Source organism: Saimiri boliviensis, chromosome 6 (assembly GCF_048565385.1).
Source record: "Saimiri boliviensis isolate mSaiBol1 chromosome 6, mSaiBol1.pri, whole genome shotgun sequence".
Classification (NCBI taxonomy): domain Eukaryota; kingdom Metazoa; phylum Chordata; class Mammalia; order Primates; family Cebidae; genus Saimiri; species Saimiri boliviensis.
In genome coordinates, this window is record NC_133454.1 from 75,796,958 (window position 1) to 75,816,940 (window position 19,983).

The 19,983-nt window shown below is 41.9% G+C and overlaps 1 protein-coding gene and 1 pseudogene across 1 annotated transcript; both read right to left on the reverse strand.

Moving 5' to 3' along the window:
* Window positions 1-551: 551 nt before the first annotated feature.
* Window positions 552-5,505, reverse strand: LOC141584952 (keratin, type I cytoskeletal 18 pseudogene; annotated as a pseudogene).
* Window positions 5,506-8,085: 2,580 nt separating this feature from the next.
* LOC101027929 (olfactory receptor 56A4) lies at window positions 8,086-9,233 on the reverse strand. Its single transcript, XM_010334220.3, has one exon. The coding sequence runs from the start codon at window positions 9,073-9,075 to the stop codon at window positions 8,086-8,088; it is 990 nt and encodes a 329-aa protein (XP_010332522.1). The 5' UTR covers window positions 9,076-9,233.
* Between the last annotated feature and the right edge of the window lie 10,750 nt (window positions 9,234-19,983).

Sequence of the window (19,983 nt, forward strand, 5' to 3'; positions counted from 1 at the left end):
TATAGCAGCCCTATAGTGACTATAAGAGAAGTATTAGCCGGGCACGGTGGCTCACGCCTGTAATCCCAGCACTTTGGGAGGCCGAGGCGGGTGGATCACGAGGTCAAGAGATCGAGACCATCCTGGTCAACATGGTGAAACCCCGTCTCTACTAAAAATACAAAAAATTAGCTGGGCATGGTGGCACGTGCCTGCAATCCCAGCTACTCAGGAGGCTGAGGCAGAAGAATTGCCTGAACCCAGGAGGCGGAGGTTGCGGTGAGCCGAGATCGCGCCATTGCACTCCAGCCTGGGTAACAAGAGCAAAACTCTGCCTCAAAAAAAAAAAAAGAGAGAGAGAGAAATATTAATATAGTGCAAACCATATGTCATTTAAAATTTCTAGTAGCCATCTTTAAAAAGTAAAAGAAAACATGTACAACTGAATTTAATATGTTATTTTGCTCAGCATATCTAAAATACTATCACTTTAACATGTAACCAATATATTTTTTACCTCTTTATTTTTTATTGTCCACCTGCTCCCTAAAGGGTGTCCTGCTTCTGCTGACTTAATGTCTCAGAGCTTCGGTGGTGTTGGTCTCAGGCAGCACTTTGCCGTCCACTATCTGGCAGGTAGGAGTCTTCTGGATGGTTTGCATGAAGTTGCTGTTGTCCAAGGCAACACCAAGATTGAAGTTCTCGCCGTGTTCCAGCAGGTGGCGGTAGGTGGCAATCTCAGCCCCTAGTTTGACATTGATGTTCAGCAGGGCCTCCTACTCCTAGGCCTGGCACTGCCTCTCTGCTCAGGTCTGTGCCAGCTCCAACTCCAGATGCAGCAGGATCCCATTGAACTGCTCCGTCTGCAGGGCATAGCAGGCCTCCACCTCCCCCTGGCTGTCGTACAAGCTGGCCTTCAGTTTTTTTTATAGAGTCCAGGTCTATCTTCAAAGACTGGACTATATGTCTCAGCTCTGTGAACATTATCTCAGCCGCTCCGACCTCTGCAGACTGCAAGGTGACCACTGTGGTGCTCTCCTCAATCTGCTGAGACCAGTATTTGTCCAGCTCCTCTTGGTTCTTCCGAGCCAGCTCATCGTATTGCACCCCGATGTCTGCCATGATCTCAGTGAGGTCCTGAGATTTGGGGACATCTACCTGCATGATCAGTCCAGAGCTGGCAATCTGGGCTTGTAGGCCTTTTACTTCCTCTTCATGGTTCTTCTTCATGAAGAGCAGTTCCTCTTTGAGAGCCTCCATCTCTGTCTCTAGCTGCGGCCAAGTGACACTGGTGTCACCAGTGACCTTGTGGAACCCATAGATGTTGCTCTCCACAGACTGGGCATGGCCAGGTCTGTCTCATTCTTGACTCTAAAGTCATCAGCCACAAGATGGGCATTGTCTATATTCAGAACAATGCGGGCATCGTCCACAGTATTTCCAAAGATCTGAGCCCTCAGGCGGTCTTGAAGTAATGGCTCCAGTCTGACCTGGGGTCCCTTCTTCTCCAGGTGCTCCCGGATTTTGCTCTCCAGCCTCTGGTTCTTGGTCTCCAGGCTCCTCACTCTGTCCAGGTAGGAAGCCAGGCATAGGCTTTAGATGATTTTCTTATTCTGGATGCCTCTCATTCCTGCCAGACCCTCGGCCATCCCCGGGGTTAGGCGGCCAGACCCCAAGCCACCCTGGAAGCTGGTGGAGCAGAACACAGAGATCGGGGAACCTGAGCCCCCAGCGCCTGCATACCAGCGCTGCTGACCAGCAGGGCACAGTAAATGGGCAGCTGGACACAGCCCAGAGACCGATAGTTCGTGGAGAAGGTGAAGCGAGCAGTGTAGCTCCCGCTGTCCGGGGAGGAGAGCGAGAGGACAGGACTCAGGCTTTGCTGACGACCGCTTTAACATGTAATCAGCATTTTTAAGTGTGAAACAGCTATTTTGTATTCTTCATTCTTCTTTTTGTACCAAGTTTTCAAAATCAGATGTGCACTTTACTCTTACAGCATGTTGCAGTTTGGACTGGCCCCATCTGAAGGGCTCAATAGCTACATATGGTTGTTAACAACTGTATTGAACAGCAGAGGTCTAGAGTTATGAGAAATTATGGGAAGCTAAACACTCCTCCTTTCTTTTACTTAGTATGTAACTTTAATCTTGGTATGGGTCACATGGCACCATGACTCGAGTTGGAATCGATACAGGAACTTCTTTAATTTGGTTCAATTTCTGGGTCAGCTCAAAATTACGATTTTCATTTTCTTTTTCAATACTACCCATCAAGATTCCTTTAGAGTTTTCTTTATGATTTTAATTGGCAGATGAAATTTCATGTGTTTACTGTGTACAACATGATGTTTTAAAATATATATGCAGTGTGGAATAGTTAACTCTAGCTAATTAGCATAAGCACTACCTCACATGGCAATCATTTTTATAGTGAGAACACCACTCAACATACACTGTCTTCTTTTTTCAAGAATACAATATGTCATCACTGTAGTCACCATGCTGTGCAATAGATATCTTGAACAGCCTCCTCTAATCTAAATGTAATTATTTATTTTTGACCAACATCTCTCAATCCCTCCCTCCCACATAACTATCCAGACTCTGGTAACCACCATTCTACTCTCCACTTCTATTAGACTTTATAGAAAAGTTTTTCATATTCTTCATATGAATGAGATCATGTGATATTTGTCTTTTTGTCTTAATATTTCACTTAATATAATGTCCTCCAGGCTCATGCATACTGTCGCACATGACAGGATTTTGTTTCCTTTTGTAGCTGAAATTTAAATCAGTATGTCAAAGAGATCTCTATATTCCCATGTTTATCACAACACTATTCGCAAAAGCGAGATACGGAATCAACCTAATGTTATCAACAGATGAATGGGGAAAGACAACTTGGTACATATATATATAATACATGTACCAAATATTTTGTGGCTGAATAGTACAGCAACAAAAATCCTTCAGAGATCTCTTAGTAGACTGGTCTTTTGGATTTCAAAATGGGAAGACCTCATTAAGGACAGAGATGATTAACACATGCAAAGTTCCTAGGTTAAGTCCACACAGAATCTCTACCAGAGATTAGGACTTTCCAGCAACCTGCAGCCCAATCTCTTTGTCTTAGAGTAGATATTACTCTTTCCCTCCTCCTACCTTAAATCAGTGAAGTTTTTTTTTTAGAACCAATGTCACTCACTATTCAGTAAAGAGCTCCAAAATTTCTAGATACTTCCAAATATGGCAATAGAAGCACCATTCTTTCATATTTGGAAACTAGAACTAGATGTTGTTAACAAAGGATGACAAAAGGCAGAATTGGAATTAGAAAACAACTACAGCTTCATATGTACATCCAAAATGAGTCTATTTATTCTGTTAGACTCAACAAACTTACCCATGGCCAGATTCCAAAGAAATAAATCCATTTCTCTGAAGGCATTGGATTTGTTTCCAGTTGGTTACTATATTCCTTTTGCCGGGTCAATGAACAAAAGATAAAAAATCGACCCCATCCCCAGTCTGAAGTTTTCTGAGGAGTATAGTGGCTTGAGCAATGGGAAGCGTTTTCTGTCCCAGACGGAGTAGCAGGAAAAAGCACTGGGAGACAAGGCAGGATGCAACCGGAAGCCCAGGAGGGAGAAATCAAGGCAGCTGAGATTAATGGCCTTATCCTTTCTGGTGCTTCCAAGGCAACCTTCTATAGTTGATAACATAAACTCCCTGAGTCTCCTGGTCTACAGCTATCACAGACAATACTGAAGGTATAGATTTAATTCAAGAACATTCACTTTGGAAATCTCAGTTTTGTCTAAATGGGTAGCATATAGCTCACATAAAAGGAAACTTTTGCCCCCATAGGAAAGCAGGGATACAGCAAAATTGGGGCTATTGGCAGCACCTGACTCTTCAACCACAGACCTGCTGCATTTCTACCAGAAGAATTACTCCTTCCCGCTTATATGGAACACCTGGGTGCCTACATTACTCTCATTCTTCTCATAATTTTCCTGGTTCCAAATCAGAACCAGCAGCTCAAGGAGGCTGTACTGTAACTGCTCTTTGTGACTGTTTAATGCACCATCTGACCTACCCCCTCTGAGGCTCCAGAAGCTATTTTCCTGTCCTAAGCTTTACCCTGCCACGTCCCTCCCCATAGCCAACAGGGGCTATGGCCATTTTAGGCAACTGAACCTAGAACATAGTCCTATTCTTCAGGGGGCATAGGCAGAAAACACAGAATCTAAAGTCCAATATTGGGATAGTGGTGAACAGGAAGAAATTTAAGAAAACGTCAGGAAGACTTGAGGCATTATAAATAAAAAGCATATATATTTGAAAAACAAATATTTCTAGATTAGAACAGAGAGAACTTCATTTCAGACTTTAAGTATACTCTTAGGAAAATTATGCTTAAATAAGAATTACGTAGTATCCTTAAACCAGGGTCATTATATTATAGCCAGTATATACAAATGGGCTACAAACCGTAACACATTACAGACATATCATTTCACCGTGACCTATATCACAGTGCTTTCAGAATTGGAATGGGCAAGTGGAATATTTCTTGTTAATAAGAAGAGCATGAAAAGCTTACTCACTCACTGGACAGGTATAAGATTTGTCCAAATATGTGTGTGAATAAAGGGAAAATGCCTTGGAAATCCTCTTGGTACCAACAGTAGGAGTGAGGGAACCAGAGAGGACACTGAGACACAAACCTCTGTCTCACCTCAGAAGTCTGAGCTCCAAGAATGAGACGGTGGGATGACAATTTTGTTGCAGACAACCTTGCATAACTAGGTGAGATTTTACCTAGTCACTTTGAACTTCTCTCTCTGTCTTCCAAAGGAAACCTTGGGTTGGGTATCAGCCTCACCTCATCTGGCCAAACTAGGTCTGACTGTAAATAATGCCTGGGGATAGAGATGGTTTCATTATACCTTACCTATTACCCTTCCAACCCTACCACCTCTTCCTGAAGAAAAGAAAAGAGCCAAGGGAGACACCTGCTACAGTCTGATTTGTGTATTGCCTGTGTGCCTGAACCAGAGGCCCTCACTCAGGAAGAGTCTAAATTAGGAAGGATAATAAAGCAAAGAAAGGGGAAATTATGAGAGAAAAAGGAGAGCGGCATTCAAAAGTGATAACACCAAGAAAAGAGATTATAACCCTTTTCTGTTGAAAATGCTTCAGATGCAGCGAACAATAACTTAACAGCTTTTCCCAGATGAAGTGCCAAGTGACACCTGATTTTGAGAGAAGTTGCAGAAGTTATTCTACTCCAAGAAAATAAGTTGAACTAAAATAAGAACTCAACAGGACAATCTGGAGAAAATAGGTAATACAGCACTCACGGACTCTGTTTACTTCATTTGCTATTTTATAGGTAAACTGAGAGTGAGGGTTCTTCACGCTGCTTTGAGCAGGGATTGCAAAACAGTCAAGCCTCTCTGCACACTGTGTGGCTGTGAATCATGAAGATAATTTACCAGGACAGCTGCTTGGACATGGTGAAAACGGATGGCTATTTTATGATTATTGTGTCGTGCTCTCTCAAACATACCAGATGAGGTTGTTGGTACACTTTGGAGGGGCAAGTGGCATTGGATCCCAGTAGCCTTAAAGAATGTGAGCACTAGGGTGATATCATAGCCACATATCTTCAATGGCTGTGCCTATGTGTTTCAGAAGGGATGCTTGTGGAGAGCCTGGTGGTGCACCCAGACTGAACTGGATATAAATAGGCTAACAATCTTATGGGGCACCCAGTGGTTTGGAGTGCCTACATGACAGCCCTCACATAAGCAAGAGAACTTCTCAAGAAAATAAAATAGTGATGAAAATAGCTAGAGGGACAGAGGAGGACTCTAATTCCTTGAATACTTTATACCTCAAGATAAATAAGGTGTGCCGTAACGATCAACCTATAATTCAGAGGGCAGTAGGGGAAACAGCATGCTTAGGGAAATAATAATAATAACTCATGCAATGTGTATGTAATTTAATGTGTATACACTTACTGTACAGAAACTTTTATTAGTTTATTCACTCTTTGAAAAACCAATAAAAAAATAAATGAACACCATTTTTGAGGTAATAAAGCCAGAATTTATGAGTTTAGCCAAAGTTCACAAAATGTGAGCAAATTTAGCCAAATTATTTTATCTGAGAATAAAATTCCAATTGTCCAGACTGTCTCAATCCTAACAGTCTTCACTGTATAGAGGTTCATTTTGTGCTGGCTAAAAATAGGACTCTGTGTTAGGTACTATAAGGACACATAATAGTATAAGATTTCATTGTTGTTTCCAAATAGTTGTCAAAGAAAATGAGACATAAAAGATCACTCAAAATGTTCCACACATTTTGTTCAACACATTTTTATTTTAAATTTATCTGTAAAAGAGACAGTAAAAGTAGCCATGCAGAATTTTAAAGATGAATAAAATACTCTTAACCTAAAAGATGCTTATGTCAATGTCAGAGAAAGAAAGCCACACGAGATGCAGGAATAATAATTACAGTTGGAGATCATTACACATTAACTTTTACCCTTCCAACCCTACCACCTCTTCTTGAAGAAAAGAGCCCAGGGAGAGTCCTGCTACAGTCTGATTTATGTATTGTCTGTGTGCCTGAACCAGAGGCCCTCACTTAGGAAGAGTCTAAATTAGGAAGGATAAAATAAAGCAAAGAGGAAGGAAGACCTTCTGTGGGAGGTGGCATTTGAATTAAACCTGGTAGGAAAGATGACGTTTGGCAAATGGTGATACTGGTTAAAGAAGGCTGATGTGAGAAGCATCAAATGATAGAGGAGAGAGAGCAAAATGAGAATAAGAAATAATGAGCAGTTCATTGGGACTACAGTGGCAGAAAAAAACAAAGTTTAAGCTAAGTCTAAAGTATGTTAGGGTTCGAATATAAGAGGTCTGCAATTAAAAATGCTATAAGACAAAATTTTTTAAACACTGTAGAGATATTAATTTTAATACAAGTCAGTCAGCAAAGATAAGCTTCAGTACAAATGAAAGTAGGATAGTCCAATTGGGACAGTTGTCAGACAATGCTTGGACAAATGATGGACTTGAAATCTTAATCTTCATCCCCAAAAGAGACAGGTTAAGACTGACTAATATTCCTTGGAGATACCGAACTGTGTGGCATCTTTAAGAAGGAAATGGCAAAATAGTAGAATATACTATTCTGTGAAAAACAAACCCTAGAACTTTCATGTCTGGAAAACTTGTTTGCATCTTTGCCGGCCACAGCTCAGGAGGGAGGCTGCAGCAAACAGCCACAGAGGGAATGAATGGGGCCATCCGTTGTGCCTAGGATGGGCAGTTCAAGACGGGATAGGAACGAGGATTATAACGACATGAAGATGAAGATGATGAAGAAAAGAACACAGCACTTCAAACAATACAGCTCCTCCCCAACCTAAAAATCCTAAAACATTGTCAACCTCCTTTACAAACCGAAAACTGAAGGAAGCAAATCTAAGTAGAGAGAAATAATAGGAAGTGCTGCCTATTATTTCAGGTGGTACAGACTGAAAATCATAACTGGCTCTAGGAAGAACTGAGGAGCCAGTGAATAGCACATCTGACTCAAGTGCTATGAGAGAGAGTCGGGGTGTTCAGGACAAAGCACTCAGCCCCAAGTTGTTCCAGAGTCAACATCTGTACTTGTTCCAAGCAATGTCTTCATGGCTTCAAAGCCAGACAGCCGTCTGCCAGGCTGAATCAGAGACAGGAAAGGAATCACTGTCATTTGCAAATCAGAAGACAGGCAGATCTTTTTAAAGGCATTATAGAAAGTTTGTCTCCAGTGATCAAACACTTACGTTCTAATACAGCTCCATTTGTCAAAGGCTTAGCAAGATTCTTTGTTACAAATCAGATTAGGAAAAAATTCCGTGGTAATGATAGAATCCAGGAAAGGGAGATTTCCTTTCAAGCAACAGAAAACAAAGATCCACAAATGAATGTGTTCATTGTTAACTGAGATACTGGGAAAAGAAGAATCAGAACTCAGGCCAGTATTTAAAAGCAAAATTTCCTTTCCAGCATAAAAATAATTCCCTATTTTTCTATTTTTCATTAACAACTCCAAAAGTGGATCTAATGCTTCCTACTACTACAAACCTCCTCAGCAGATTCTGGATTCCCTGCTTGATCTCCTTGGTTCTGACACCATAAACAATGGGATTCAGAGCTGGGGGAATGAGGTGGTGCAGGATGTTGAGCAGGATGGGGACGTCAGGAGGAATTCTCTTCCTGGCCAGGTTCGTGATGACCAGAACCAGCAGCACTGTGCTGAAGAAGAGGATGAGGATGAAGTGGGAACCACACGTGCTCAAGGCCTTGGCCACAACACCCTCTGCCTTGATCCTTAGCACAACTTTCAGTATAAAAGAATAGGAGATAAAAATAAGGATAAGGTCAGAGCCCAGCAAGGTCCAGCCTGCCACAAACTGGTAGAGCTGATTGAAAGTGATGTCATCACAAGAGAGTTTGGACACAGACAGGTTAGTGCAGATGCAGTTCTTGACTGTGTTTCCTGCACAGTATCTGAGCCTTGCAGAAAGCACGGGAACAGGAAGAGAAACAAAGGCATTTCGGGCTATAACAAAGACCACAGCCCGAGCCACAAACTTGTCAGTGATGATAGACGAGTATCTCAATGGATGGCAGATGGCCACATAGCGGTCATAGGCCATGACCATGAACGTGCAGGACTCCATGGGGAGGAAGCTGTTCATGATGAACATCTGGAGGAAGCAGGCAGGGAAGCTGATCGACCGGAGGCCAAACCAGAAGATGGCCAGGACCTTAGGGATGACGGTGAGGCAGAGCACGATGTCCAGCAGGGAGAGGAGGCTGAGCAGGTAGTACAGGGGCTGGTGCAGAGAGGCCTCCAGCTGGATGGTGATCAGGAGGATGGCGTTGGCCCCCATGGCCAAGAGGAAGAGGAGGCCGAGGGGCAGGGACAGCCAGTGCTGCCAATTCTGGAAGTTGGGGAAGCAGATGAGGAGGAATTCAGAGACTGGGGCAGTGGAGTCATTGCTAGGTGATGCCATGTAAAGTTTCCTGATCAATCTAGAGACCCAGAGTACCTTAAAATGCAGAAAAGAAGTACAGAAACATAAAAATTTTATGTTCTAGATGTAGTAGAGTTTGGGTTTCCACTGAGACCCTTTGTCTGTTCTAATAAGGTTTTTAAAATCACGATCATCATCCTCTTTTATATTTAAGCGAGTCTGTATCATATGCCAGCCATAATATTTTATATTCATTACCTCATATAATCCTTTTAAAAAATACTAAAGTGTAATTAATATTGTTATCCTGATGTTTTAGGAATAAAATAGAGATAAAGGAAAATTGTAAGAAGAACCTTCTACCACCACACAGTTTAAAAACCAGCAATCACAAATATCATTTATTGTCATGCATTTATATGATTTCAGTACACTTTACTAATTTTTACATTATAACAATTTTTATTCATTCGTTCATTTCCCAATCCACTTATTCCAGATCAGGGTTACAGGTGGTCCAAGCTTGTCCCAGCAGGGAACCAATCTCAGACAGGACAGCATTGCATTACAGCGAGCATTCACACACACAACCACTCAGTCACACTGGGACAATTTAGATTTAAGCTGTATATCTTTGGGATGTAGAAGGAAACTAGAATACCTGGAGGAAACCCAGGCAGGCATGGAGAGAACATGCAAACACCACACAGACAGTGGCCCTTGCCTAAAATCAGTGTTTTTTTCCTTAATGTTATAATGACACAACGTTGTGTGAAATGATGTTACATGAGGACCTGCTCTCATCAAATGAGCTGAAGTTCACCAAAGATGAAATAAAAGTCAGGGAGTGAATTTTAAGCAAGTAAATCTTTGCAGGAACCCACTTACCTGGTAAGTAAAATTACATGTTCTTCCTTGTGACCAGGATCCAATTATCCTTAGCATATGTAATCCACATTCTGTAAACTCATCTGCTTTGATTCCAGCTGTTTCTTTTTTGAGTATCATTTGTTTTCCCTGACTATTAAATGCAGAGAGAGGCCAAGTACTAAGGAGGGTAACAGCAATGGCTGTCACTACCAAAGAGACAGAAAGTAACCAAGGAGTCATGGCAGGGTAAGAGAGAGAGCCCAGGAAGCGTGTAATCAGCATAGCTACAATGACTGATCCTTCACCTGTAAAGCCTTCTCCTTTCCAATAATCTCAAGCATAGCTACTCTGAATGGCTTGACCTATTCAAACGAGTGAGAAAATAGTGTTTTCTTAGTTCCTGGACAGAATGCTAAAGGTAGCATAAACAAAAACCATTATCTTCTGAGAGCTTACCTAACTAATAGAGAAAATTGACTTGCAAACATTTATAATGCAATACAGCTGTGGCTCTAATAATAACAATCATAAAATAAAGCAGTATTTCAGATGAATGAAGCAGTGTAATATGGTTTAAAAGTTAGCCTCGAGCAGAAACAAATGACAATTCTGGCTCTTATACTGATCGTGTAAACCTAAAAGCTATTTCAACTCCACAGTGCCCAGTTTTCTCACAAATGAAATAGAATAAGTGGTACTTAACTTTAGGTGTTATTGTGGGAAGGGAAAGGGACTGTCATATCCTCAAGTTCTGTTAAGCCAAAAGATGCAACAAGCTAAGAGCATCAAAGGACAGAAAAAAGGGGTAACATTTCCTGGGGGGGAATAAAGACTGTCCTTTTAGGCAAAGGTGAGAACAAAAACCTGCCTCCATGAACGTTAAGTAATGAGGCATTAGGAGCTACTGGATCTTAAGTTCTTTGGGGGAAACGGAGTTGGGAGAGTAGAGTATCCGAAGATGATGTTTAAAGAGAAGCAGCGGCAGCCTTGAGATGATCCTTAGAGGTCTGTCTGATAGTAGGCATTGTCACGTACACTGTTGGGAATCACAGAATATTTGAACAGGGATGTGATATGCGATAGTTGGTATCTTAGACCACTTTAGCTGCTAAAACAAAATATCATAAACTGGGTGGCTTATAAGCAACAAGCATTCAAATCTCATAGTTCTGGAAGCTAAGAAGTATAAGACCAAAGTGCCAGCAGATTCAGTGTCTGGCTAGAGCTCATTTCTCAGTTCAGAGGTGGCACTTTCTCCTTATGTCCTGACACGGTGGAAGGGGCTAGCTGTTCTCTACCATCTCTTTTATACAGGTACCAATCTAAACTAAGAGCCCTCATCACCTCATTATCTCACAAAGGTTCCACTTCTAATACCATCACCTCGGAGGTGGGAGCGAGGTTAGGATTTCAGCATATGAATTTTCTGAAGACACAAACATTGAGACCATAACAGACAGGTCGAAGGAAATCACGGAAGATAGGGAGCCTTTTTCGAGAGTTCTGAGTAGTTAAAGGAAAAGTGATTAAGGTCCAAACAAAAGTAATGTAAATGGAGAAGAAAGGATAATTTTGAGGGGTGAGGAGGGCTACAAGAAAATTTGGTGCAAGAAAGATTAAGGAGACAGAGAAAGGCTGGAGTCAGGAATGCTTCCCAGATTTTAACAAATACAAGAAGAGACATGTTCTTTTTGAACTTCCCGTAACACTGATAGATTCTTCCAGGTAATAATATACTTTCAACTTTGCTTCCTAGTTCTCTTGTTATTTCTTAATAGCTGGAACCATTTTTCTTCCCTCTGAATTTTCCTTAATGATACGGAGGACTCCTAATCTGAGAAATGAAGAATTATTGGCCATCTGGGGCATCATTTTGGATCTTCAGTACTCCAACTCCATCAGTTCATACTCACAGATTGACATCCACCAAGGAGTGGTCATTGTGGTTCCTCATTCGAGGTGTCAATGAGCAAAACATGGTCTCTTACCATAAGTCATTGGAAGTCTGAAAAAGTCAGACAGACTTTGAACTAACCAAAATGGTAATAGAAGATTTGAGCCCAGCTATGATTGCCTAGAAGAAGGAGCAGTCACCTAGGCTTGCAGATGAATTTAGACTAGGGAAGAAAAGAAGACTATGACCTAGCTAGGCACAGAGCTTTGGCCTCATAGCTATGATACAGTTTGGGATCTTTGAGCCTACAGAAGTTTTGAGTCTACAAGCCGTAAAGTGACTTAGCCTCAGCTCTGAGGAAAATCACAGCCGTAGGTTGCTAACACTTGTACCAGAACCTAAGTACTGTGGCAAGGTTGCCATCTACTACAACAGGTCGTATTAAAAGAGTTATATCTCCCTTTCACACCAGGCTCCTGGATTTCCCCTCCACTCCTCAGCATCCTCTTCCTCATAATTTCTTTGGCCCCACCTTGAGACTCACCAGCTTCAGAAGGCTGTATTGCTGCTATTTCTGGCTGTTCTCTACAGGAGCAGTGGAGGCTGATTTTATGGACCCTGACTCCAGTAATCTCTTCCCTCCACACTACTCACAAGAGTTGGTGCCATTATTAGACACCTGGATCCTGGGGCCCTGTGGTCCATGCCCAGGAGAGTATGTTGTGAAAGGTGTTCAGCATTGGGAGTAGAATGAGGGTGAAAAGTTCAAAGGCACTTGGGAAGTCTAATTAAAGAAAATGACTTACCTAGGTAAAATAAGCCAGACACAGAAATAAAAATATTGCATATTCTCACCTTATGTGTGAAATCTGAAAAAGTCAAATTCATATAAGCAAAGAGTAGATTGGTGGTTACCAAGGGGCATGGATGGGGGAAAAATTGAGAGATGTTTGTCAAAGGATATAAAATTTCTGTTAAAAGTATGAATAAGTCCTAGAGATCTAATGTGAAGTGTGGGGATGCTAATATATTTTCTCGTATGCTTGCAATTTGCTAAGACAGTAGATCTTAAGAGCTCCCACCACGTAAAAGGTAACCATGTGAAGCAATGGATGTGTTAATTAGTGTAACTGTAGTATTCAGTGGGATACTATGTACATGTTTATCAAAACATCACTTTGTACTCCTTAAATACATATAATTTTTTTAAAAAAATAAGAAAGGAAAGACAGGAAGAAAGGAGGGGAGAGAAAGAAAAAGAAAAAGAAATCCTAGGGAAAAAAAGTGTAAGGAAACTGAGAGGTGGGAATTCTTTCAGGATAATTTCTCTGTTTACACCAGTAAGGAAGAAAGTGAATCAGACTATCCTCAGCACTATAACTCTAGAGGGAAGTACTAGAGGAACATTCCCACCAATGAAAGGAGCATGGACCAGGGACAATGGAGGGGAGCAGAGAGTGCTTTTTCTGTGAAACTTTCTCATGTGGTGGGAGCATCAGCGGTCTGGACCCCACAAATCCCTGGGAGTGGCCCTCTTCATGCTCATAGTGTCACGTCCAGGATTTTTTCTTCATGGCTGTTCTTTGTCTAAACATTTTGTTTCCTAAGTATGGTTTCAGACAATGCAGTTATTAACAACACTCACTTTCTGTAGAGCAATGCCTGGCATTGCTTCCTTCAACAAACAAATGGAATGGTCAGTACAACAGTCACCACTCTAAACCGATGCACAATAGGACCTAGGATATAGCTTTCCTGAAGAATATTCAGAATCATGTGTGCTTTGGGCACAAGAATGTTGGAGAGAGAAGAATGAGTAAAGTCTTTTTCTAGAACTCACAGCTTACTCCCCACAACCGTGGAGAAGGAGCGAATAGGGCAGAAATGAAGATGGAATATAATCCCATGCCTTATATACAGTAACTCTGGCCCCATCTCTACCTTGCTATGTAGATGTCCGAGGTAAAGCACCAAGGACAATGGAAACATCAAATACAGTTAGTAGACATGTTAAATGAAGAAAACTATTTTATCAGTGAATAATTGCTCAAGGAAATATATGCTACTAAGGGTATGCAGTTTAAACTGTGCAAAATATTCTTATCCTCAGAATTTCTTATAAGTAAATAATTCCTCTCCACTCTCAGATCATGAGGATGTTGGGAAAAGAAAATGTGGTGCTTTAGTTTGAACATTTGTTTTACCACTTTCTGGCTGCTTCTACTTGGGCAATGTTTATAGATTCTCAGAACGACAATTCCCTCGTCTGAAATAGGATAGTGAACCTTCCAATACACGGTAGTTGCAAGGATAAAATTGCATTTACTTTTTCATTTAGCAAACATTAATCTGACTGTGTAATCTACTAAGCCCTATACTACATGTTATAAATGCAGTACAAAGAGAATTATCTCTGCCATCTTAGAGAAAGAGAGCAAAATGTAGCATATAATTACACCAAGGGTTGTAACAGTAATCATAATAAATCTTCATTGAGTATATTAATGGGTCATATTATTCTGATTATTACCTGCTATTTCATCTATCCTAATATTAACCAAATGAGAGCTATATTCTTATAATCTGCAATTTACTGATGTAGAATGTAAATAATGCACGTTGTGAGTTGAATTGTACCCCCAATAAAGATACGTTGAAGACCTAACCCCTAGTACCTGTTAATGTAACCTTATTTGGAAACAGGGTCCTTTCGGATGTAATCAAATTAAGAGTCACCACTTAACACAAAGACTAATACATTTCCAGTTTAACCATATCCTGAGAGTATATGCCAAGATCCCATCAGACTCTGCCTTGGTGGAACTCTGCTTTGATTTTTCTTTCCTCACGCCAGGAAATTGCCAAATATTTGATCCATTTCATACTGATTTCTTCTACATTGGCAAAAGTCTTCAGAGCAAATGTAGCTGTAAATTCAGGGTTTATCTCTCTCAGTTTTTACCTGCTCCTAGATTTTTATTTTTCCTTCTTAACTCTTCAGTGGTTTTACAAATATGTTTATGTTTGATTAATTCAAACAGCTTTTATGGTGACAATTTACCTGGATAAAAATCTGACTATTGATAAATATTTTACATGTGTATTCAAATTTAATATATTCAATTCAATATATTTGAATTTATTTGAGTTACACACATGTGTGTATGCATACACACACAACACACACACACACATAAAAAATACATTATATATTTTCCACAGACTTCTGATGTCTAATATTGTTAAGAAGTATATTGTCTGTCAAATTGCTGCTCCTTCATGTAGGTAATGTACTATTTCTCTGGCTCTATTCAAAACTTTTTGTCTTTGGGGTTTTGAATGCTAGCAAGTGAGTCCAGATTTATTTTAAAAGTTATTTTCTTTATGATTACTCTGAATCTGAAGATAATTCAGCCTTATCCCTTTGAATGTTTCTCCTTCTCCCTACTTTCTACATTGTTCTGTGCAAATCCAGTTCCATTTATATTGAGCTGTCTTTTTAAATTGTCTTTATCTTTTATCCTCTATTTCACATTCCATTCTCTTTCAGATTGTAATGGTTTCAAATTAAGCTCTTCAACTTTAGCTCCATTTTACCAGTTCTCAATTTAGCTATACCAATCTTTCATAATTTTTTTTTAATGCCAGTGACTACTTTTTAGATACTCTGGAAGGTATGGTTGCTTTTATTTTCAAAAAATACTTGGGTTTCTAATAAATTAGGACTTCTTTCTCATGCTTTTCAAACTCCATCTTTAATTTACTTAACCATTTTAAACATAGTAAAGTTTTAACCTGTGACTGAAAATCCTATTTTCCAAAATTCTGATATTTAATTCTGCTGACTCTTGCTCATGCTGACTTTGTAATTTTGAATTGCTAGTTCATGATCAAGAAAGCTATTTCTGTTAGATCTCTTAGGATCACCATAAATGCACTGCTGTGGTTTGAATATTCAGGTCCTCTTCAAAATGTGCGTTGAAACTTAATCCCTACCTAATACAACAATATTAAGAGATATAGCCTTTTGGAGGTGATTAGGGCGTGAGAGATATTCCCTCATTAGGATTAGCACTTTCATAAAAGAGTTAGAGGAGAGTATCTGGTTCCTTTTTGCCTCCTTGTGCAGTGACCATGTTAGAACAGTGTTAAAGGTATCATCTTAGAAGAAGAGATCAGGCTCTCATCAGACATTGAACCTGCCAGTATCTTGATCTTGGACTTCCCACCCTTCAGAAGTGTGAGAAATAAATGTTTATTCTTTGTAGATTACCCAGCCTCAGGTAGTTTGTTATAGCAGCATGAACAATCTAAGACAGACACTTCATATTAATTTCTTCCCTTGGGATTCCCCAGACCATATGTTATAAATACCAAATCATACCTACCTGAGGAATTTTTTTATTCTCTCTAATGCCTAGTTTAAGACAGAAATGTGTGTGTGTGCGTGTGTGTGTGCATGTGTGTGCGTACATGCATTTGCACATGCATGTGTGTGTGGCTTCTTTTGTCTGCCCCTTCACTAAAGGTACCGCCCTTCAAGACCCCTGAGTGCCTTAATGTTATCTCCTCCCCTTGTGAGTATTCAAATTCTTATTTTCTCTATTTATATAACCACTCAAAATGTGTTTGTGTTTTAAGCTGTGTTATTATAAGAGTCAGAAAGTTAAAATGCAAACCCCTTTGTGTAGAAACTAATAAATGCTCCTATTACAGCTATAAATTCAATGTCTATCAGTCTTATTTCATCTCTCATTACTTTTTGATCACTAGCAAATTTTTAACTTTCTTGCATACCTAAATGTGCTTTTGAGAGGAGGTTTATTATATTTTTATTTATTTTTATTTAACAACTAGGGAATTGTTTCATGCTGCATAGTCTGCCATGAAAAGGAAGTCAGGAAAGCTCTTTATATGGAGGACAGCACTCATATACTAACGTGATAGATGGAATAAACTGTCAGTGTGGGACATGAGAAAATGTTGGTAAATAGTAAATCTTTGCATTTTAAACCCTCGTTAGCTCTGTTCATGTAATTTTTCTCTTTCTCTGGATCAAGCTGGACAGGTAATGAATCTAGATAGCTGTACTTTATCTGCCTCAGTTCAAAATATGTCCTGATATTATCCAGAGCATTCAATTTATCCTGAAAGTACAATCATGTTGCACATGATGGCATTTTAATCAACGACAGATAATGTTATGGGATCTTTGGGGAGTAACTTTTCTGGCTGGAAACTTGTGGCCAGTGATGCCTCTGCCTGAGTTTTGCTTGGGCCCACTCAGCTCTTTCTGCCTATTTGGGCTAGGAGGCTACCCCCAGCTCATGCTACCAGCCTGGATCCCATACCTCCAAGGGAGACTGGAGTCAGGCGTGGAGCAGTGAGGGGTGTGTGTGAGTGAGCGTGGGGTCTGGCCACTCTGCAGTCAGACATGCCAGCTGATGCCACAGGGCAGACAGATCAAGGTGCAAGGATGGGCACAATGTCCCTGTGTAGCTGCAGCTGGACTAGGCATACTGCAAGCAGCTTCCCCAGCTGGCATCAGGGAAGGTGCTGGTGCCCAGAAGCTTGGAGATGCCAGGAACTACAGGGCCCTAAAGAGGGAGTCATAGCCCTGGCTCAGGGAGCTCCCAGGTCTGCACTCCCCAAGGGGCTGTGGATCCTCTCTCACCTTCAATGTGGTGAGCAAGGAGCATGTTTCAGCCCTGTTGCTGTTACAGCACCTCTTTTAGCCTCATTCAGCAGGTCCCAAGATCTTTTCCTGTGACCAGGAAGAATGAAGTAGGCAGACAAGAAGAGGGTGAGCAAGATGAAGAGAAGCGTTATTGACCAACAGAACAGCTCAGAGAAGACCTGCAGTGGACAGCTCCTGTCCATGGCCAGGGTGTCCTGACAAGTGTTTAGCTCCTAGCAGAGAGGGTAGCTCCTTTCTGCAGACAGGTCATGCCAACAAGTGGTCAGTTCTCAGCACAGAGAGTAGCTCCTCTCTGCAACTGGTCATCCTGACAAGTATTCAGCTATCAGCAGAGAGGGGAGCTCCTCTCTGCAGCTGGTCATCATGTTGTCTGCAGCTCTCAACAGAGAGGAGGCCCTAGAGCGGGTGGCTCTTCTCTGCAGGCAGGTTATCCCATCGTCTGCAATTCTCAGGGGAGAGAGTAGTTCCTCCATACAGCTGGTCATCCCATCATCACTCCATTCTCTTCTCTACTCTGGCCGAGCCTGGCCTTTTATGGGCCTTAGAGGAGAAAAAGTGTGCATAATTGGTCCATGGGCAGCCATAGGCAAACCCAGAAAAAGCACCACAAGTTCTCACTCCAGTCCATCTGCCTCCTGCCACCATCCATGCTGCCCAGGCTGATTGCACCAAGGGCACCTGCAGGCCAGTGCCAAGCCACCCTCAGCCCCTCCCTCAGCTTCCCCCCGCTTCCCCCCAACACTTGTTGGTGCCTAAAGACCATGGAAGCCAAGGTGGCAGGGGCTGAGCATGTGCATACCAGTTGGGCTGTGATAGTGCCCAAGCTCAGCCCCAACTCTGCTCTGATATCTGAGTGGGTGCTGGGAGTGTGGAGAGGCCCAGCAGCAGGAGCAGGCAAGGACAGAGGATGGCCTTCCTGAGCACCCAAGAGTGCAGAGGCCCGGGTGTACAGCCTCAACTTGGCTGCATCTCTGGGTTGGGGGGCCTTCTCCCCAAAAGCACAGGGAAGCCCAGGTCCACAGCCCTGATTTGGGTGGCTGCAGACTGCCTGGGAGGATGCGGCTGCTGCCTGCTCCTGGCTCCCGCAGGCTCCATGGAGCATGTAGCCCCAGCCACACCACCTCGCAGCCTGTGGTGGGGGTTCCAGGTCCTTGCTGGGCCCAGGTCAGTGTTGGGGAGAGGGGTGACATCTCCATAAGCTCCCACTGTGGCCCTGGTGGTCACAGGCAGTCCAGAACTCCCCCTTTATATTCCTATAAAGCTTTTACTCTACTCTTGAATAAGCTTTTTTCTACTTCTAAAATTATTTATTTACTTCTTTTACTTTTAAACAGCTCTAAGACACATCACAGACATTATCCTAGAACTACATAGGATCAGAATAATCAATATCACTGTTTTCTACCTCCATACCTGTCCCACTGGAAGGTCTTAGGGTGCAATAACACACAGGGAGCTGTCATTTTCTATGATAACAATGTCTTATTCTAGAATACCTCCTGAAGGATCTGCCTGAGGCTGTTTTACAGTTAACTTTTTTAAAAATAGGCCAAATATGGTGGCTCCCGCCTGTAATCCCAGCACTTTGGGAGGCTGAGGCAGGTGGATCATGAGGACAGGAGTTCAAGACCATCCTGACCAAGACGGTGAACCCCATTTCTACTAAAAATACAAAAATTAAGCTGGTGTGGTGGCGGGCACCTGTAATCCCAGCTAGTCAGGAGGCTGAGTCAGAGAATTGCTTGAACCTGAGAGGCAAAGTTTGCAGTGAGCCAAGATCGCACCGCAGCACTCTAGCCTGGATGACAAAGTAAGACTCCATCTAAATAAATAAAGTACATTCTAAAATATTAAAAATGTATAATATAATAAATATATAAACCAGCAACATAGTCGTTTGTATTATGATTATCAAGCATTATGTACTATACATAATTGTGTGTGCTATACTTTCACAAGACTGGCAGTGCAGTTGGTTTCTTTACACCAGCAACACCACAGTCATGTGAATAATGCACTGTGCCGGGACGTTACTACAGCTACAGTGTCAGTAGGCAACAGCAAATTTTCAGTTTCATTATAATCTTATGGGACCAATGTTATATATGTTATAGGCAGTGGTGGGCCATCTGCAGCAGGGAGGCGTGGGCGGTGGTGGCAGAAATGGCTGTGGGAGCAGCAATATCAGTGGTGAGACCCCTGTGCCCCTAGTCCTCAAGGCAGCAAAGTGCACTGCCCCCATCCTCGTGAGGCTGGACAGAACCCACTCACTCCCAGGCCTGGAGCCTCAGTCTCCAGACCCTGCCCCTGTGTTGCTGCTCTCACCCACTGCTGCTTCAGGGAGGGCATCGGGAGGAGATGACCTGGGGCCACAATTTGAGGAACCTAGGGCAGGAAACAAGAGCGGTGGCTGCTTCAGGGGCCTAGCCAGTGACGAGGTTACCGTGCCCATCCTACTGAGAGCACCAGGGTTCCCCCCACATTG